The sequence below is a fragment of the Harpia harpyja genome, chromosome 18 (genome assembly GCF_026419915.1).
Source record: "Harpia harpyja isolate bHarHar1 chromosome 18, bHarHar1 primary haplotype, whole genome shotgun sequence".
Classification (NCBI taxonomy): domain Eukaryota; kingdom Metazoa; phylum Chordata; class Aves; order Accipitriformes; family Accipitridae; genus Harpia; species Harpia harpyja.
This window is the reverse complement of record NC_068957.1, coordinates 16930446-16945396: the sequence shown is the minus strand read 5'-3', so window position 1 is coordinate 16945396 and position 14951 is coordinate 16930446. Positions and strand designations below refer to the sequence as shown.

At 49.6% G+C, this 14951-nt stretch overlaps 1 protein-coding gene across 13 annotated transcripts in view; it reads left to right on the top strand.

The window, feature by feature from the left end:
- Positions 1-677: 677 nt before the first annotated feature.
- MBNL3 (muscleblind like splicing regulator 3) overlaps positions 678-14951 on the top strand; it is a 97672-nt gene continuing 83398 nt past the window's right edge. For 2 of the 13 annotated variants that reach the window (XR_008239202.1, XM_052814002.1), the window contains exon 1: positions 1439-2306. Coding sequence is in view for 1 of the 13 variants with exons in the window: in XM_052814003.1 (XP_052669963.1) it covers positions 2131-2157 (27 nt within the window). In the remaining 12 variants the exon portion in view is untranslated. Of the gene's footprint in view, positions 797-1038; positions 1055-1427; positions 2307-12747; positions 13408-14951 lie in introns of those variants that run through there. The other 11 variants (XM_052813997.1, XM_052814008.1, XM_052814001.1 and 8 more) reach the window with 11 other exon arrangements.

Sequence of the window (14951 nt, the reverse complement as noted above, 5' to 3'; positions counted from 1 at the left end):
GAGGAGGTGTGATGGTGGCTTTGGGGACAGCGTGGAAGTGTGATGGTGGCTTTGGGGACAGTGGGGACACAGTGAGGAGGTGTGACGGTGGCTTTGGGGACAGGGTGGAGGTGTGATGGTGGCTTTGGGGACAGAGGGGACGTGGCAGGGATGTGTGATGGTGGCTTTGGGGACAGTGGGGACACAGCGAGGAGGTGCGGCGGTGGCTTTGGGGACAGGGTGGAGGTGCGACGGTGGCTTTGGGGACAGCGGGGATGCAGCCCCTCAGCAGGTGGCTGTGTTGGCGGCTTTGGGGACACGGTGGGCTCGGTGTGTGCGCGGGGGTGCGGCGGCGGTGGTGGTTTCGGGTCCTGCGGCCGGGAAGAGGTGCTGGGCCCGGCTCCCCCCCTCCGGTGCGCCGGCCGCTGCCCGTGTCACGCCGCTGCAGGCGGCGGGCGGCAGCGGCAACCCCGCAGCTGCGGGAGAAGGCGTCCGGGAGCCCGGAGGGGCAACGCCGATCGGGAGACCCTCCCGGGGGGCCCGGGAGCGCCGCCGCACGGGTGGGCCGCCGCTCGCCCCGCACCGGCGCCGGGTCGGGCCGGGCCTGCTCGGCGCGGCGCGGCCGGCCGGTTGCCATGGCAGCAGCCAGGCGGCGCGGCGGCGCGCGCGGCCGGCGGGGCGCGGCGCGGCGCGGCCCCGGAGCGTACCATGTGCGCCCGGCGGCGGGAGGCGGCGGAGGGGCCACGACGGCGGCGGCTGCTGCTGCCCTGCTAGCTCCGCCACGGCGGGCCCGGCGACCAGGAGCCGCTGCGTCAATGTAACGGCGGCGGCGGGGCGGGTGGGGGGCAGGGGTGGGGTGGGCGCCGCCGCTGAGTGGCATTTCCACGCCGCGCGTGGCCGCCCGCCGCGGGGAAGGGGGGGAAGGGGGGGGGCGGGGGGCGGGCGGGAGGTGTTAAAATGGCGGCGCGCAGCCGGCCCCCGCGCTAAACCGGCCCCCGTGGCTCGCCCCGTGCCGCCGCGCGTGGCACGGTGCGGCCGCCCGCTGCCTGCTAGCGCCGCCGCCGCCGCCGCTGAGGTAAGGCCGGGCCCGGGCCCGGGCCCGGGCGCGGGGGGACGGCCGCCCTCCGCCGAGCCGCGGGGCGCCGGGGGTCGGGTCTGACGCGCTCCGGTGTGGTGGTGGTGATGATCGGGGGGGGGGGGGGTGGAGAGCATGTCTGTGGCGGCGGCGGGGGGTCGTCCCGCGGCCGGGGCTCGGCGGCCGCTGGCGGTTGTCCCGGGAGCGGCGGCGGGCTGGCCCGGGGGTGCCGGCGCGGCTCCTTGGCGGCGCATCGCTCCTTTGTCTGCCGACGGCGGGCGGGCTGGCCGGCCGGCCGGCCGCGGCCCCGCTCCGCCGGCGGTGGCGGCGGCGGGAGCGTCTGCGGAGGGCGGCTGGCGCGTCGCGGTGCGTTGCTAGGGTGTCGTTTTGTTCTTAAAAAACAAAATAAATTAAAAAATCCCGCACCAAAACTAATTTTTGCAGCCGAAAGTGTTCCAGGTGCTGTCTTACCCGCGAACGCCTCGTAGCGTAGCGAAATGCCTGCTCAGAGCAGGGTGGAAGCGGACTTTTACTTCTGAAAAAGCAGCACAAACTATCTGGAGGACTCCCCTACTGCTACAGCAATGAGAGAGGGGCCTGAGGGGAGGGGGGATTTTTTTTTTCTTTTTCTTTTTTTTTTTTTATTGGATTCGTATGAAGACATGCGCATTTGTTCATTCTTGCCACCGCACTGGAGTCTGCCTAGAAACAAAGAACACAGCCTGGCGAAGTTGATGCTGGCTCTGAAAGTGTCTGGCTTTTTTTTTTTTTTTGCCTCATTTACTTGTGCCATAGTTAAAAGCCTCGAGATAGTTCCTTAAATTATTTCCGTGTGCCTGCTGATGGAGCCCCCCCCCCGCCTTTGCCCCCCTCGACCCTACCAGGCCAGGTCTACGCATTTCAGAAAGTGCAGCCATGATAGATAGAACAACTTCTCCCATTTTCACCCAGCCCCGTGGTATGACAGTTCGCAGTAGGTGTGCCTTCCGACGGGGAGCCACCCCCTTGCTGAATCATCGTGGAGCGATGGCCGGACAGCTCGTCCGCTCGGGGAACAAAATATTCCCCTGTAGAGCATGAGGCGGTGGCGAGGCGAGACGCAAGTAAGAGACCTGTTAGCATTCGGCTCAGACGGGGGCGAACGGTTGCAGGGAGAAAACCTTTCCCTTTCATGGCAGCGGGAGCTGCGGATGCGGTTTTGAGCTAAAAGGCAAGACGTGCGATGCAGTAAGGAACGTCCCCTGCCTTTGAGGTAGTGAAACTCCGAGGGCCTGATCCTGCAGCTCTTGCTTCTCTGAAAACTCCTTTCTTGCACGGATAGGCTCTGTGCAAGATCAACACCTGGCTCAGGGAGCGACATGCAAATTCGTGGTATTGTGCAGTAGTGGTTATTAGCAGTAATTCTGTAACGTGTTTGCACAGACAACTGTGCGAGCAGTAGTGTTGTGTCTGTGCTATTTGCCTGAAACTAGTTTGTTCTGCACTGGTAAAAGTTGTCGCCTTTGTTACTGCAAGGAAATAATGACTTTACCTGTTGGGGGCTTGGGGTGCGCCTGTGTCAGATGCTGAAGTGTTGCTAGGTATTCCTGCCTTTATTCAAAGGATGCCAAAAGTATCCTTTTGAGGATACTCCTTTGGAGTGAGAGGTGCGATGAGCAATTTTGAGCTGGGATGTATCAGGCAAGACTAAATTGCAGCAGTTGTTGGACATGTAATGTGATCCTCTAATTAGAGCGAGGTAATAGTCTATACCATGTTGAAACTATCGAGTGTCTTGAGTTGGAGCAGACTGAATTAAGCTAGTTCTTCTGGGATTATGCAGAAGCAGAAGTAATGCAGTTAAAGTTTCCATACGGCAGCTTCCATGAGGTTGCAGAGATGTTTTCCCCCTATGGGTCCTCCTTGCGGGTATTTTGCTTTTAAGGTAGTACGTGGAGGCTGCAATGGTGCTGCTCTCAGGTTGGAGGAACGCCTTACGTGGCACAGTCCTGCTCCTTGGAGCTTTATTTACTAATGAAGGTCCAAATCATGTATCTCAGCCCTGGGGCGGGGGAAGCTCCTGAAGGAAGGACTTAAAGGTTCAGCTTTGGGCAGAACTGAAGGATCTAAAGGACTCTCTAATTTGGTCTTAAAACTTCCCTGCCCCCACCATTCTCTATACCCCCAAAAAGATGTGTGTTAGCAAGTGGTCTGGTGGAGAGCCTGCAAGCTGTGGTCTTTCCAGTGCTCCTGCCAATGGGGCAGGATCCTCGAGGGGCTCTTGAGCGGCTCTGGTTTGCTGTAGTGTTGTACTAGTGTGGAGCTGTGGGGGTACAGTCATGCACAGGCAGAGCTGGGAGGCTGTGCAGAGTTACGGTGTGTGGGCACCAGCCCTTCTCACGGATGCTAATTTCCCTTGGCGTGTGCGTGTGTGTATATATATATAGAGAGAGAGACATGGTACATATTTAAATGAAGTCATTTTAAAGTAGTGATGGCCCAGAAAAGTTTGAGAGCTATTTCAGTGTTTGAGTGTTTCTCTTTGAAAGACAATGGACTGTGCAGAAGCTTGTAGGTATTATGGGATGCGCTTATAGCGGGAGAAGGCGCAGTCTGCTCTCGGGCGTAGTCAGCCTTCCCAGAAGTGGCTGAGTTTTACGTATGCACCTGGTTCAGCCTGTATACAGCTGTATGTCTGTTGCAGGTCTGGTGCTATCCTCCAGGTGGTTTGGGATATACTGGCAGGGGCCCAAAGTAGACCTGGTGGTCAGTGAGGAAACAAGCCCCTTGGTGCTGTAACCTCTGTGCTGCTCAGCCTCCTGCAGCATCTGGCCAGGTCTGGAGAAGTCAGGGTGTCACCACCGTGGGGGAGTGAGGGATCCTCATGGAGAAAGAGCAAGCAGATCTGGGGCTGCCATTCTTCCCTCCCAGTGCTGGCCCATGTGCCGCAGGAAGGTTGCTGACAAGTAGGGATGCTGGGCAGTTGTCCTTCTGAGGTGTTGGGGTGTTGCATCCACATAGAGGATTTTCTGATGGGTTTTGTGCCCAGTTCCACTTCACAAGCAGTAGTGGCCTGCTCTGCCTCCTCCTTCTCTGTTGGAGAACGGCTGGCATGAGGCTTAAATCTTATTCTTAGATTTTTACAGACCTAGAAGTTTTCTCCTGGGCTTGCCCCATCTTAGCAAGATGAATACACGGACCTTAGAGTTTTGCACTTGCACTGCCACAAGAAGAGAGGTTTTGAGAGGCTGTTCTGCACGTTTAAGGGAATCTCAAAGTGGGACTTAAAAACTTGTGACTGCAAAGGAGGGGAGGTTGGCTTTCTTACCTTTTGCAGTGTAGCTTGCAAATCAGTTTTGAAGCTGGTGCTGTGGTGGAAAAAGTGGTCCTGCTTCCAGCCCTTTCCTCCAGTCTCTTCACCATCCTTGTGGATTAAGAATAACCTTGCAGAACAACAAGAAAGAAAGTGATGCTCATTTTAGCCATCACTGTTTCCTTGGTTCACTTCTCCATGTGGCCACAGAAACTGTTGTGTTGGCGCAAGGACCTGGGGTGCACAGGCAGGACTGCTGCTTTTATTAGCAGCACTGGCTTATGCTGAGTTAAACTGATGGCAAAACTGCATTGCTAGTGTCTTGCAAATGGGTCTTTCTTCATGCACAATTCAAACCACGGCTCTTCTAGTCACCAGTGCCTGCAGCTTAGTCAGGAGCCTGAAAGCAAATGAAGATTTTCTTTGTGGCTAATGCAGGCACAGGTGATGATGATGAATCTGCAGTCAGGATTTGGTGACTGATGCCTGTAGCAGGACACCCCTGCCGTGCCGGTCGTGAGAGCTTGGCTTTGGCAATGGAGCAAACCATTGTGTGACTCAGACGTGTTGGGAAAGAGTACGCAGCCTTCATAGGAGCAGGCTTTTCTGACCATGAACATACTAGAAGTCATGTGTGGAAACTAAAATGAGTACTAGAAACACGAGGCTGCTCATTGAGAGGAAGGCTGCGCACTGAAAAGCGGAGTTTGCTTAGATCTCGGTTTCCAAAGGTAGTCGTAGGAGCTGTGGCTCTCTTGCTGTGCTCTGAAAACAAGAGTGCAAACATCCAACCAAAGGAGAACTGCTATCGCAGACAGACATAGCATCCTGCATTTGGGTTACCCAGGTCCAGCCCCCAAGCACCCAGCAGGAAAAATGTGAGAAAAAATTGTTTGCAACATGATAGAAACGGTTGAGGAGTGATCACAGCCTGCAAGCAGGGGGGAAAGGATGTCTTTATTGAACAGTGTGTGTTTGCTCTTAAAATCCCTTAAAAGCTCTGAAGCTCAGGCTTGCTTGGTTTGCTGCGTTTGCTATTTCAGTGAGAAGTTTCAATTCAGTGTGGACGAGTTGATGCAGGAGTTGTTCCCTTTTAGGTGATAGGGAACCAGTTACCCATGTGTAATGCACTGGTTTGCTTGTTGGACTGAGTTTTTTGTGAGTTTCTTTTTAATTGGTGTAGTCCAGACCTCTGGGCAGTGCATGCATCCTTCTCTAGGGCAATGCTCAGGTCCTAATTTGTCATATGATTTAAGCACAGACTTGGCTCTCTTGCTGAAGCACAGTCTTTAAGCCGGAGCATTTGTAATAAGATAACATTTTGTAATTCTCTGTTCACCTTTAATGTGGCATCACAGGTACCCCAGACTTAGTACATGTGTCTGTTCCTGGAATGGAGTTCCTCACTGTGCCCCCTAAGTATAGAAACAGTATAAATTGATCCTTTTAGTTTGTTTTCTCTAGGTTCCTGTGTGTGTGCAGATTGCTGACCCTGGTTTACCTGAGTTTGTGCTTGCGATGCTTTTGCAGTTGGGCACCTCTTGCCTGCTAAGCTGTGGCAGTGTGTGTTGTTCTTTTAAAAGGTGTGTATCCTCCCCTTTTTCCATGCCATCTTCCAGGAAGGATTGTCTACCCAGAGCGATGTTATCTTCCCCCATTTTAAATGGTGTCAGCAGATACTTATTTTTTCCCTTCTCCTGTTCCAGTGCTAAGTACCCACCATGGGAATGAGTCGTCTTGTATTACTCACATGGAGCAAATCTGTGGCTTGGCCTCCAAATTATATGGCCCTGTTCAGCAAGGGTGAGGTCCTCTGGAGCCCAAGTAAAGGTGCCAGGATCTCTTTGCCTGCGTTTTTTGGGTGTTTTTTTTTTTTTTTTTTTTTTTTTTTTTTTTTTTTTTTTTTTTTGTAAAAGCACGTAGGCTGATAGCGAGCTGAAAAACTGGTGGCCTTCAGAGCTGGGTATTTTACGTCTGAGGTCTTCTGAATGCATAAAATCAGAGAGAATGTGTCTGTGTAATCCGATCTGCTCTTGAAAGCCTTGCGGAGGGCTGCACGCTGCAGACATAAGCTGTGTCAATAAGAACTCTATTCACCCTTCGAAAACAGCCTCGTGATCAGGTTTGACTGGCAGGCTTCCTAAGGGAGGGCCTTTTTTTGAGAAAGAGCTCCGATTTTTTGGCGGCACTTCTGACTGCCTTTTCGGACTCCCACTTATTGTTCTTTCCTTGGTGTGATAAACTTGGATTTTTTTTTTTTTTTTTTTTTTTTTTTGGCTCGGAGGTTGCTGGGGCAGAGGGAGGATTTCATGCAGTGTGATAACAGGGGTGTGGGGGGAGTTTTCTTTCTCACAGTGCAACCCCTCTGCCAAAGCAGCATTTAGGAGCACGAAGGTGATGGATTTAAAAGAATATGAGGTAGGACTGGAGGTTGCTGTGTGCTGGAGAGCGTACTCATGGGCACGTGTGGGGTACTTTCTTGCAAAACAGTGGCACAAAATACCTGTCCTTGTAAAAGTCTTAGATGGTAATGCACAAAATATGTGGTTGTGCGTGTTTATGTGCTTTTTTCACTCAGCTCTGCAGATGTCTGTATTACCCAGAAGTGTTGTTGGGTGAAATTCTGCTTTCGGTAATGCTGGCATAAATCTGCTGCGAAGGCAGTGTTGTACTAATGACTGTAATTTGCTGGTTGCTATTATTTTTTTTAAAAATTCACACGAGTCAAAAATCCTATTCTGCTTTATGAAGTATTCTACACCTGGCATGTAATCTTTTAAAATCTTGTAGGAAAAATCTGCTTGAGCTAGTAAAAATGATGCTTATAAGATTTTCTGAAAGCAGAGTTTTAATCAAAATATCAGGTTCTGAGCTGCTGTTTAGTGTATAGTGTTTGTGTAAATGGCATTTTCTGTTGCATTATATGCGTCATATTCAGTATTTGCTCTGCTGAGGTCTTAAAGCCATTCTCTTTGGCTTTAACTCTTTGAGTTACCAGTTTTGACAAAAGAGATGCTGGACTGTCAGTTATGCATGTTTCTTTTTTCTTGCAGGTCCTTGGTTTATCTGTCACTTTTTTCTAAAGCTCCAGCTCCTTACTCAAGTGATGATTTGAAAATTAGCTCATCTCTATGTCTTTCTGGGTTATTCCTGTAGCTGCAAATGAGGGCTCGAAAACATAATTAGGATGTAATATGCACAAGCTCAAAAAAAAAAAAAAGAAAAAAACCGACAAAAAACAAAGTAATGCAAAGCTATTATTTAAAAGAAATGCAATTATGTTTTGAGCCAATTGAGGCTTGACTTAATTTCTCAGGGTTTTCTGGTGATGATGCAGTGAAACCAAAATTAACTCCTGAAATATGCCTTTCCTTAGTCAGGAATTTGGCTGGTGAAAATCGAGAGCGCCACCGAAAGTAGGGGAATTCCCTTACAGGGGAGCCTGGCCCTGTGCAGTTTGCAAATGGGTGCAGCATTTGGGGTTATTCCTGCTGTCTCCATTTCCCTGGCTGTCTCCATTTCCCTGGCTCTCCCCAGCTAAATCATCTTTGATAAAGGCTGGATCTTGCCTGCGAGAGCTTTAATAACAAACTCTGACTGGTTTAGGTGGGATTGGCCCCCAGGCAAATGGCCTGCAGACCCGGGCGGCTGCAGGCGGGCGAGTGTGGGCAGGAAACGCCGGTTTCGCTGCTGCTGCTGCTGCTGCTGCTGCTCGTAAGGCGGGGAGGCCGCAGCTGGGTAATTTGTTTTTACTTCCTGTTCCCAATCTGTTTGGGTCAAAAGTAGCGGTGTTTTTCCATATTAAGATGTTTGGCTTCATCCTGCAAGGCAGCAAGAAATTTCACACTGTGCACAACGTGTTTCTTATATTGCAGAGACTCTTTATTGCTGCCTTTGACTTTTAATTTGGATGGTGAAACCTTTATTACTACCTTTTTTGTTGCATAAACCTGCTTTTCAAGGAAAACAGAAAGTTGTTGGGTGTTTGTTTTTTTTTTCTTTCTTTCTTTCTTTCTGTTTTGGAAAGAGCCTTTGAAATAGCTTGCAGGTCTGTAGCTGAGGAGAGGGAGGGAGCCAGCAGGTCTGGCTGCTATGGCTGGCTCCTCAGCAGGCTCATGGGGACGTGGGGAGGCCTCAGCCTGCTTCTCTGCTCCTTGGTCACGAGGGGATAACGCTGCCAGAGTTAACTGGGATGCTGGGACTTAATTCATTAATGTTTGTGAAGCATTTGGCGATCTTTTGGTGAAAGGTCCTGGGACTGAGGAGGGGTGGTTGTACTGTGAAGGGCTGTAATGCCAGGAGGGGTGCATGTGGGTTGATGGACCGGTCGTTAAAGCGGTCTTAAAGGCTGGAATGGTGAGCTGCCAAACATCCCTGGCTCGCTGATGGGGAAACCTGCCCTGTAAAGGAAAACCGGCTCCTGCAAAAGAGCATTGCCTGCTCTGAGCCATGGCTGGCTGCTGGGCTGCTGCTGGGAGTTGTTCTCCAAAGCGCTGGGTTAGTCCTCAGCATGCAAAGTGTTACCACAGGCCATAAGATACAAAAACTGATGGAGAAGAGAGGATTTGGGTCTTCCCTGGATGGGCTAGGCAGAAAAAGGGTGTCAGGTTTCTCTCCCCAAAATCTGGTCAAAACTCTTTGTTAATGCTGTTCGCTCTTCTTAAGCTGCTCAGTTGTAGGATCTCCTACCCTGTCTACAGCCAGCAAGTCAGGATGGATAGATCTCTTTATAGCCATACCAGGTATCCATGGGATCCTTTTAAATACAGTCTGAATGTTTTTAAATAAATGGTAATGAGCACTGCTGGCCCAGGGGGCTTGTGTTGCATCTTCAGCTACGTTTTATTAAAGTTATTTTTGAGGTACAAAAAAGAAACAGTAGCATGGAGCCATCAGTAGGGTTACAGGTGGTCTGTCCTTTGTTCTCTGAAGTCTCCAGATGCTGGCATTGTATCTGACCAAGGAAGCCAGAGCACAGAGATGTCTTGTGAAGTGCCTCTGTGCCCTCAGACACAACGCCCAGGTTTTGGCACTGGCATCGCCACCTTGCCTTTGCACTCGACTCCTAGATCCACAGCCAAATGACTCCATCCCAGGTCCTCAGCTTGTTCCTCAGACCAAGTCCACCACCCATGAACTTGGCTTGACTAATTACTCAGTGAAACGCTCAGTGTGACAACCACGGTGCCCTTCGTTGAGCATAGCCTTGGTAATGAGCTAATGTCGGCTCTGCCCAGAGCGCCCAGGCGTGGTCTGGCTAATGCAGTGGCACCTTTCACGCGGTGCTTGAGGACGCTATGCTGCAGGTCATGTAAATGAGGCCGACCAGAGTGGGCTGCTCTCCTGCAGGAAGAACAGCAAGCCCCTTCCCTCCTGCATATCTGCAGTGAGGTGACACCTCCCGTGCTGCTTCTGAATGCAACCAGCCTCTTCCACCTTGCTCAGAAGTGCAGGCAGGTTGTCCTCACTTTTCCCCTGCCCGCTCTGTGCACCCCCTTGGACCAGTGTGCCCAGGGCAGCTGGCTTGGGTGGCTCTCGCCTGGTGCTGACCTCCTTCACTATTATTTTCAGGGTCTCCAGAGCAGTTGGTTGAATAGCTGTGATCCACGTTTCTTCTGAGAATGAGGAGATGAGTAGGGCATGCCTGGCAGATTCCGCATGAGGTTATATCAGCCTTGCTGAAGGGAGAGACCTGCTGGATTGAGGACTTTCCAGCTCTGGTGACTGTGTTGTAATACGACGCATTCAGTAGCTGATGATCAGATACCAAGGTTGGAATGAGGATGATGCTGCTGAAAGGCAAATTCATTCTGTGTCCTGTGTTAGGTGGAAGGTTAGCCTTCTGACAAGACCCTGAGATCCATTCATAAGGTACAGGGAAGTTTCTGGTGTGTCTAACAACGGGTTTATTTATTTTCTGTATAGTGCCACCATCTTGTTCCTCTAGAGATACCAGGATTTGTAAATTCAGCGCAGCTGTAGAGTGTGTCCTAGATGCCCTTAGTTGGGCAATTACACCATTTTGCATGCCAGCTTACATGAGAAACAGTTTCTCCCCCAGGTCTTGGAGCACGTCCACCTGCTCAGCCAACCTGGGGAATACAGTACCTGGCGACTTCTGGAGGGGAAGAGCATTTGGTTGCACAATGCTGCAGGATTCATCCCTATCATAGGGCCTGCATCCAGTTCCACCCGTGTGTTTGTAATGTATATGACTTTCAGCGCACAGAAGGAGAGAAGAAAACTTGTGGGGAATGTGCGTATTTGGGGGAATTGTGGAAGCCTCTTGAGAGAGGGGCATTGCTGAGGCAGAGCCATTGGCTGCTCAAGCTCCTGGGCTGTGCCGAGTGCCCTTGGCCTCCATGGGTGCCACGAGGAGCTGAGCCTGCCATTTCATGCCCTTCAGATGGGCTTTGGCACTGAAAGATGCTCTCTCTTTCCTCCCTGCTGCTGTCCTCATTCCTTTGCCTTGTGCTCGGTCTCAAGAATGCTTGTCCTGGCCGAGGGAGAGGGCAGGAACAAGGCCTGGGCCCCGTGGGAGGGCAGAGCTGCCCTGGCTGATGCAGCCTATACTTGGGTCAGCTGGAAATGGTGGCGGAGCTGCAGTAGAGCATCTGCATGGGTGGGGCTGAGCTGGTCACTGATGGCCTTTTGCAAGGTGCTGCGTTTTGGGGTTTTTTTGTTTGTTTGTTTTTTGGTTTTTTCAATAAAACGTTAACTATTATAGTTGCATACTGATTAATAAGAGTAATGCTTAATACAGCCATTGTGTAAGGCTGTGAGCTAAGGCAGGTGCCTTTTACCAGCAGTCACTCCCTTTTTGATACAAAAGGACCAGACAGTTGAGTTGGACTGATCCTGTGCAAGGGGAATTCACCACAAACTACGTTTCAGATAACTGCCCACTGATTCCAGCTCTGTAGGCTTTGGGTTGTGTTGGCTTGCCTTCCCCTTGTGCAGACCAGGAGAACAAATGGGGAGGGCTGGAGCTCGGGGCTGCAGCCGCAGCCCAGTAAAGCACTCCAGATTTGGGGCTGACAGGCAGGAATTTGCGGTTTGTTTGCTGTGGAGTTCCCTTTCTTTCAGTAAAATGTAGATGCAAATGTGTGAGAAGCTTTTAGTGGGAACATTCATGATGTTCAGCAGCAAACAGGTAGCTGGTGATTTGCTTGACTGATGGCTTTCTTCTGAGTGTTCTTAGATACTTGTTTGTCAATAGGATGTTTGGGGAGAGGGATCCTACAGTTGAACTGGAACTTTTAAGTTTCAAAAGGAGTTTTTCTTCCTGAGAGTAAATCTGTGGCTGACTTTGCTCCTATTACTGTGCTCCATCTTCAGTTTGCTGGTGCTGGCTTTAAAAATATTTAAAGTTTTTTTTTTAGGGGTAGCGCAGAGCACTGTCTTCAGTTTGAGTGTGAATGTTGGCAAGGAGCAACCCGAATTTAAAATCGGATTTTGGTCACCAGTGGCAGACGTTTTTTCTGGTCCCCTTTGCCTGCAATGTGCGCTGATGCTGTGGCGTGGTCAGGCTGGAGAGTGCTGTCAGCTCCCTCTCCCTGGCAAGAGCCCTGGGCTGAGCATCACTCACTCCTTCTGCAGGAGTAACACTGCTGCTGCGTGGGTGAGACTTTCCCCTTGCCTGTTGATAGGCTAAAAAAAACCATTAGGACTGCAGAAGTTGTTCACAGAGTTATGCAGCGGTTACCTTAAAAAAAAAAAAAAAAAAAAAAAAAAAAAAGGAAGATAGGATGCTTGTTAAATTAACACTACAAATGCTTTTTTTTTTTTTTTTTTTTTTTTTTAAGACACCTAGTACAACAAAACTGCTGAGGGGGAGAAGTCCATTATGGTGATTATAGTCCAAATATAACATCTTTGTGATAGGCAGAAAGTGAAGCTGACTACAAATGGGAGTGATACTGGGAAGAAGGTAAAAAACTTAATATTCTGAATGATAGAAGAGTGAATTTAAATTCATTTAATGTCAGTAATCTTTGTATTATTAGCCATAATCTGCTTCTGAGAAGCGCACAGGCTTGACTTTTTTTTTTCCTCTCCATATAACTGCATTAATAAGAACAGAGTGTTTCTCCTGACCTCTGCCTTTAGACTATGAGCTCCCAAGAGCACAAATTTTTCTTCTTACTTTTGGACAGCATCTGCAGGTAGGAAAGCTGCCACAAATAAATAGCAGTGCTAGAAGCATGTTACTGCAGTTCCAGATCACTTAGCAAGGGTCTGATCCTGTGTGATGGTTACGGGAAGATGGAATTAGGGCTGGAGTCTGATATCGGGTGCATGGGTATTTTTAGGATGGTCTTAAACCTGTATGTTGCTGAAGTGGTTCTCAGCAGGGTGATCTTGGGAGGAAGCCTGCTAGCTGGGAGAGCGAGGGGGGGCTGCTGTATTTTTGGATGTACATCTTCCTGGGGGGGTGTACTGGAGGAGAGATTCAGATGCAACAGTATTGATGTACTTGATGCAGTAATGTTAGCTGGATTGTGGAGACAAAGAGGTGAGACTGGCCTTAGGATTGTTGTTTGAGCCTTTAATGTGGGGAGAGAGTGGCAAGGCACAGCGACAGCATCCAACACCTTCAGGTGGGAGGTTATCACGATTGACTTCGTGCATCTCCCTGTTCTGAGGGAGAGAGCTGGTGCACGCAAGTTTGCTTAGGTTTCTGCGAGAACATGATGTTGCTCATCCTGGAGATTCAGGCAACCGAAATGAGAGAAAGAGAATTAAAGCATGAGATCTGCTTGCTCATGACCTGAATCCCCTAATCACAGCCTCGCATAAGTGAAGGTCTTAGGCTGGGTTGAGTAGAGGGCATCTCCACACCAGAAAACGTACATCTGCCCTCCGCCTTCCAGAATTAGAGCTTACTCGTGTTCAAATGTAGTTGTAAGGGCCTTAAACCCTGCCTTAAACTGGACCGGCTGTGTGTGACATTGCTTCCCCTGTGGCAGGCACGTAGTAGGTGCCTGGGTGAAGATAGGTGTGTGCTACCTGAGCTCCCCATCCCCAGGACAGCTCCTCTGGGTGCCAGAAGCATATCCTGGTGAGTCCGTGCCTTCTGGAACTGGTCCTTAATTTGATGGACTTAGATTAGAGCTTTAGTTGTATTTAATTTAAGCTTTGTGCTGTTACTTTCTGTTCTTTAATCTGGGAAGTAACATTGAGGCAGTTCATGCAACAGTGTGGCTACTTTCACTGACCCTGTAATTTGTGTTTGACCATGGATGTTTCTGGTAGGGTGCCCTGCTAACGCCAAGCCAGTGGTAATCCCATGCTTTCAGCTTTGTGTTGGGTTTATTCCAGGTTGTAAGACTGCAGCCAGCGATGTGAGGCTAGCTGTTTATTCAAGTAGATGGCTAAACTGAAAAATCAATTTAAAAAAAAGAAAAGGAATTTATTCTACTTTGGGTGGCTTCAGCAAAAAACCCTGAAAAAAATGTCAGCACATTTTTGGCATGGAGGTGAAGGGAAGAGCATTTTTTTGGTGGAAAGATACATAGTTTGTTTATTAGATGAGAGGTAGAGATGTTTCAGCTGAGGGGTGGAGGAAAAAAGAAAAGGAAAAACAAGGGGGGAAGAACCCTAATGCTCCTTGCCTTTTGTAAAGAAATGCTTCAGTTTTTCTTTTGAAGCAGTCTGGAAATTCAGGTTAGTCACTGTAAAACTGAATAAATAATTTCTCTGAAAGGCACTGCCTAGCTTGTACTCATAGCAGATAGAAAGACAGATTAAAATATTTCATAAAAGGACTTTAAAAGCATCTTTGGCTCAAATCCATGGTATTGTAAACCGAGGGAGCATCTCCGATTTTTCTGTTACCTGAGGATCTGGCTTTTATCTTGTTTTTAATCTCTTTTCCTCTCCCTGCCCTCTGTCTCCCGTGATATGAAAGGTGCATCTGTATGGAGGATTTCTTGCAGCACATGTTCAAGGACTGTTTTGGAGCTGAGAGAATTTGATCCAGAGGCTCCTCCTAGCCTCAGTGGGGTTTTGTTTTTACAGCTCCTGTGAACCAGGAGAGTATTATTGGTTCAGCATCGTATCAGATACAGATAATTGGGATTTTGAACATCCCCCACAAACACTTAAAGAAAACACCGTGCAAATGTCTTTGAGAGCCAGTAAACACCTGTGTTGCTGCCTGAAGGTTGAATCCACAGCTAGCTGCCTCTTGGAATAAGCTGATAACAGATTAGTTGCTAATATCTCATTCATGGGTTGATATTTCCACTGCTGCTATTGATACGTGACCAAGGTCGAGGTTTTTGAGTCACGAGGTGGAGTGCATGAGCCAGATCCCGCTCAGTCCTGGTACCCTGTTTATATGATGTGTTTGGGCAAGACAGGACAAGCTGTTGTCCATCCACCTCCAGCCTGTGACTCCTGCATGTTGGCCACGCGGGGTGGGGACAGCAAGGAACAGGCCAAGTGTGACATATACTGGAATAGCCATAAGCTAGCTCTTACTTTGACCATACTGTTACAGCAACTGGGCTCTGCCTGGTAAGGTATTGTTGGACAGTGATGTGGTAGCTGGTTGAAGTCCTTTGTCTTCAATTAGTGTCCTGTATTGATGTCTTGTGTTTC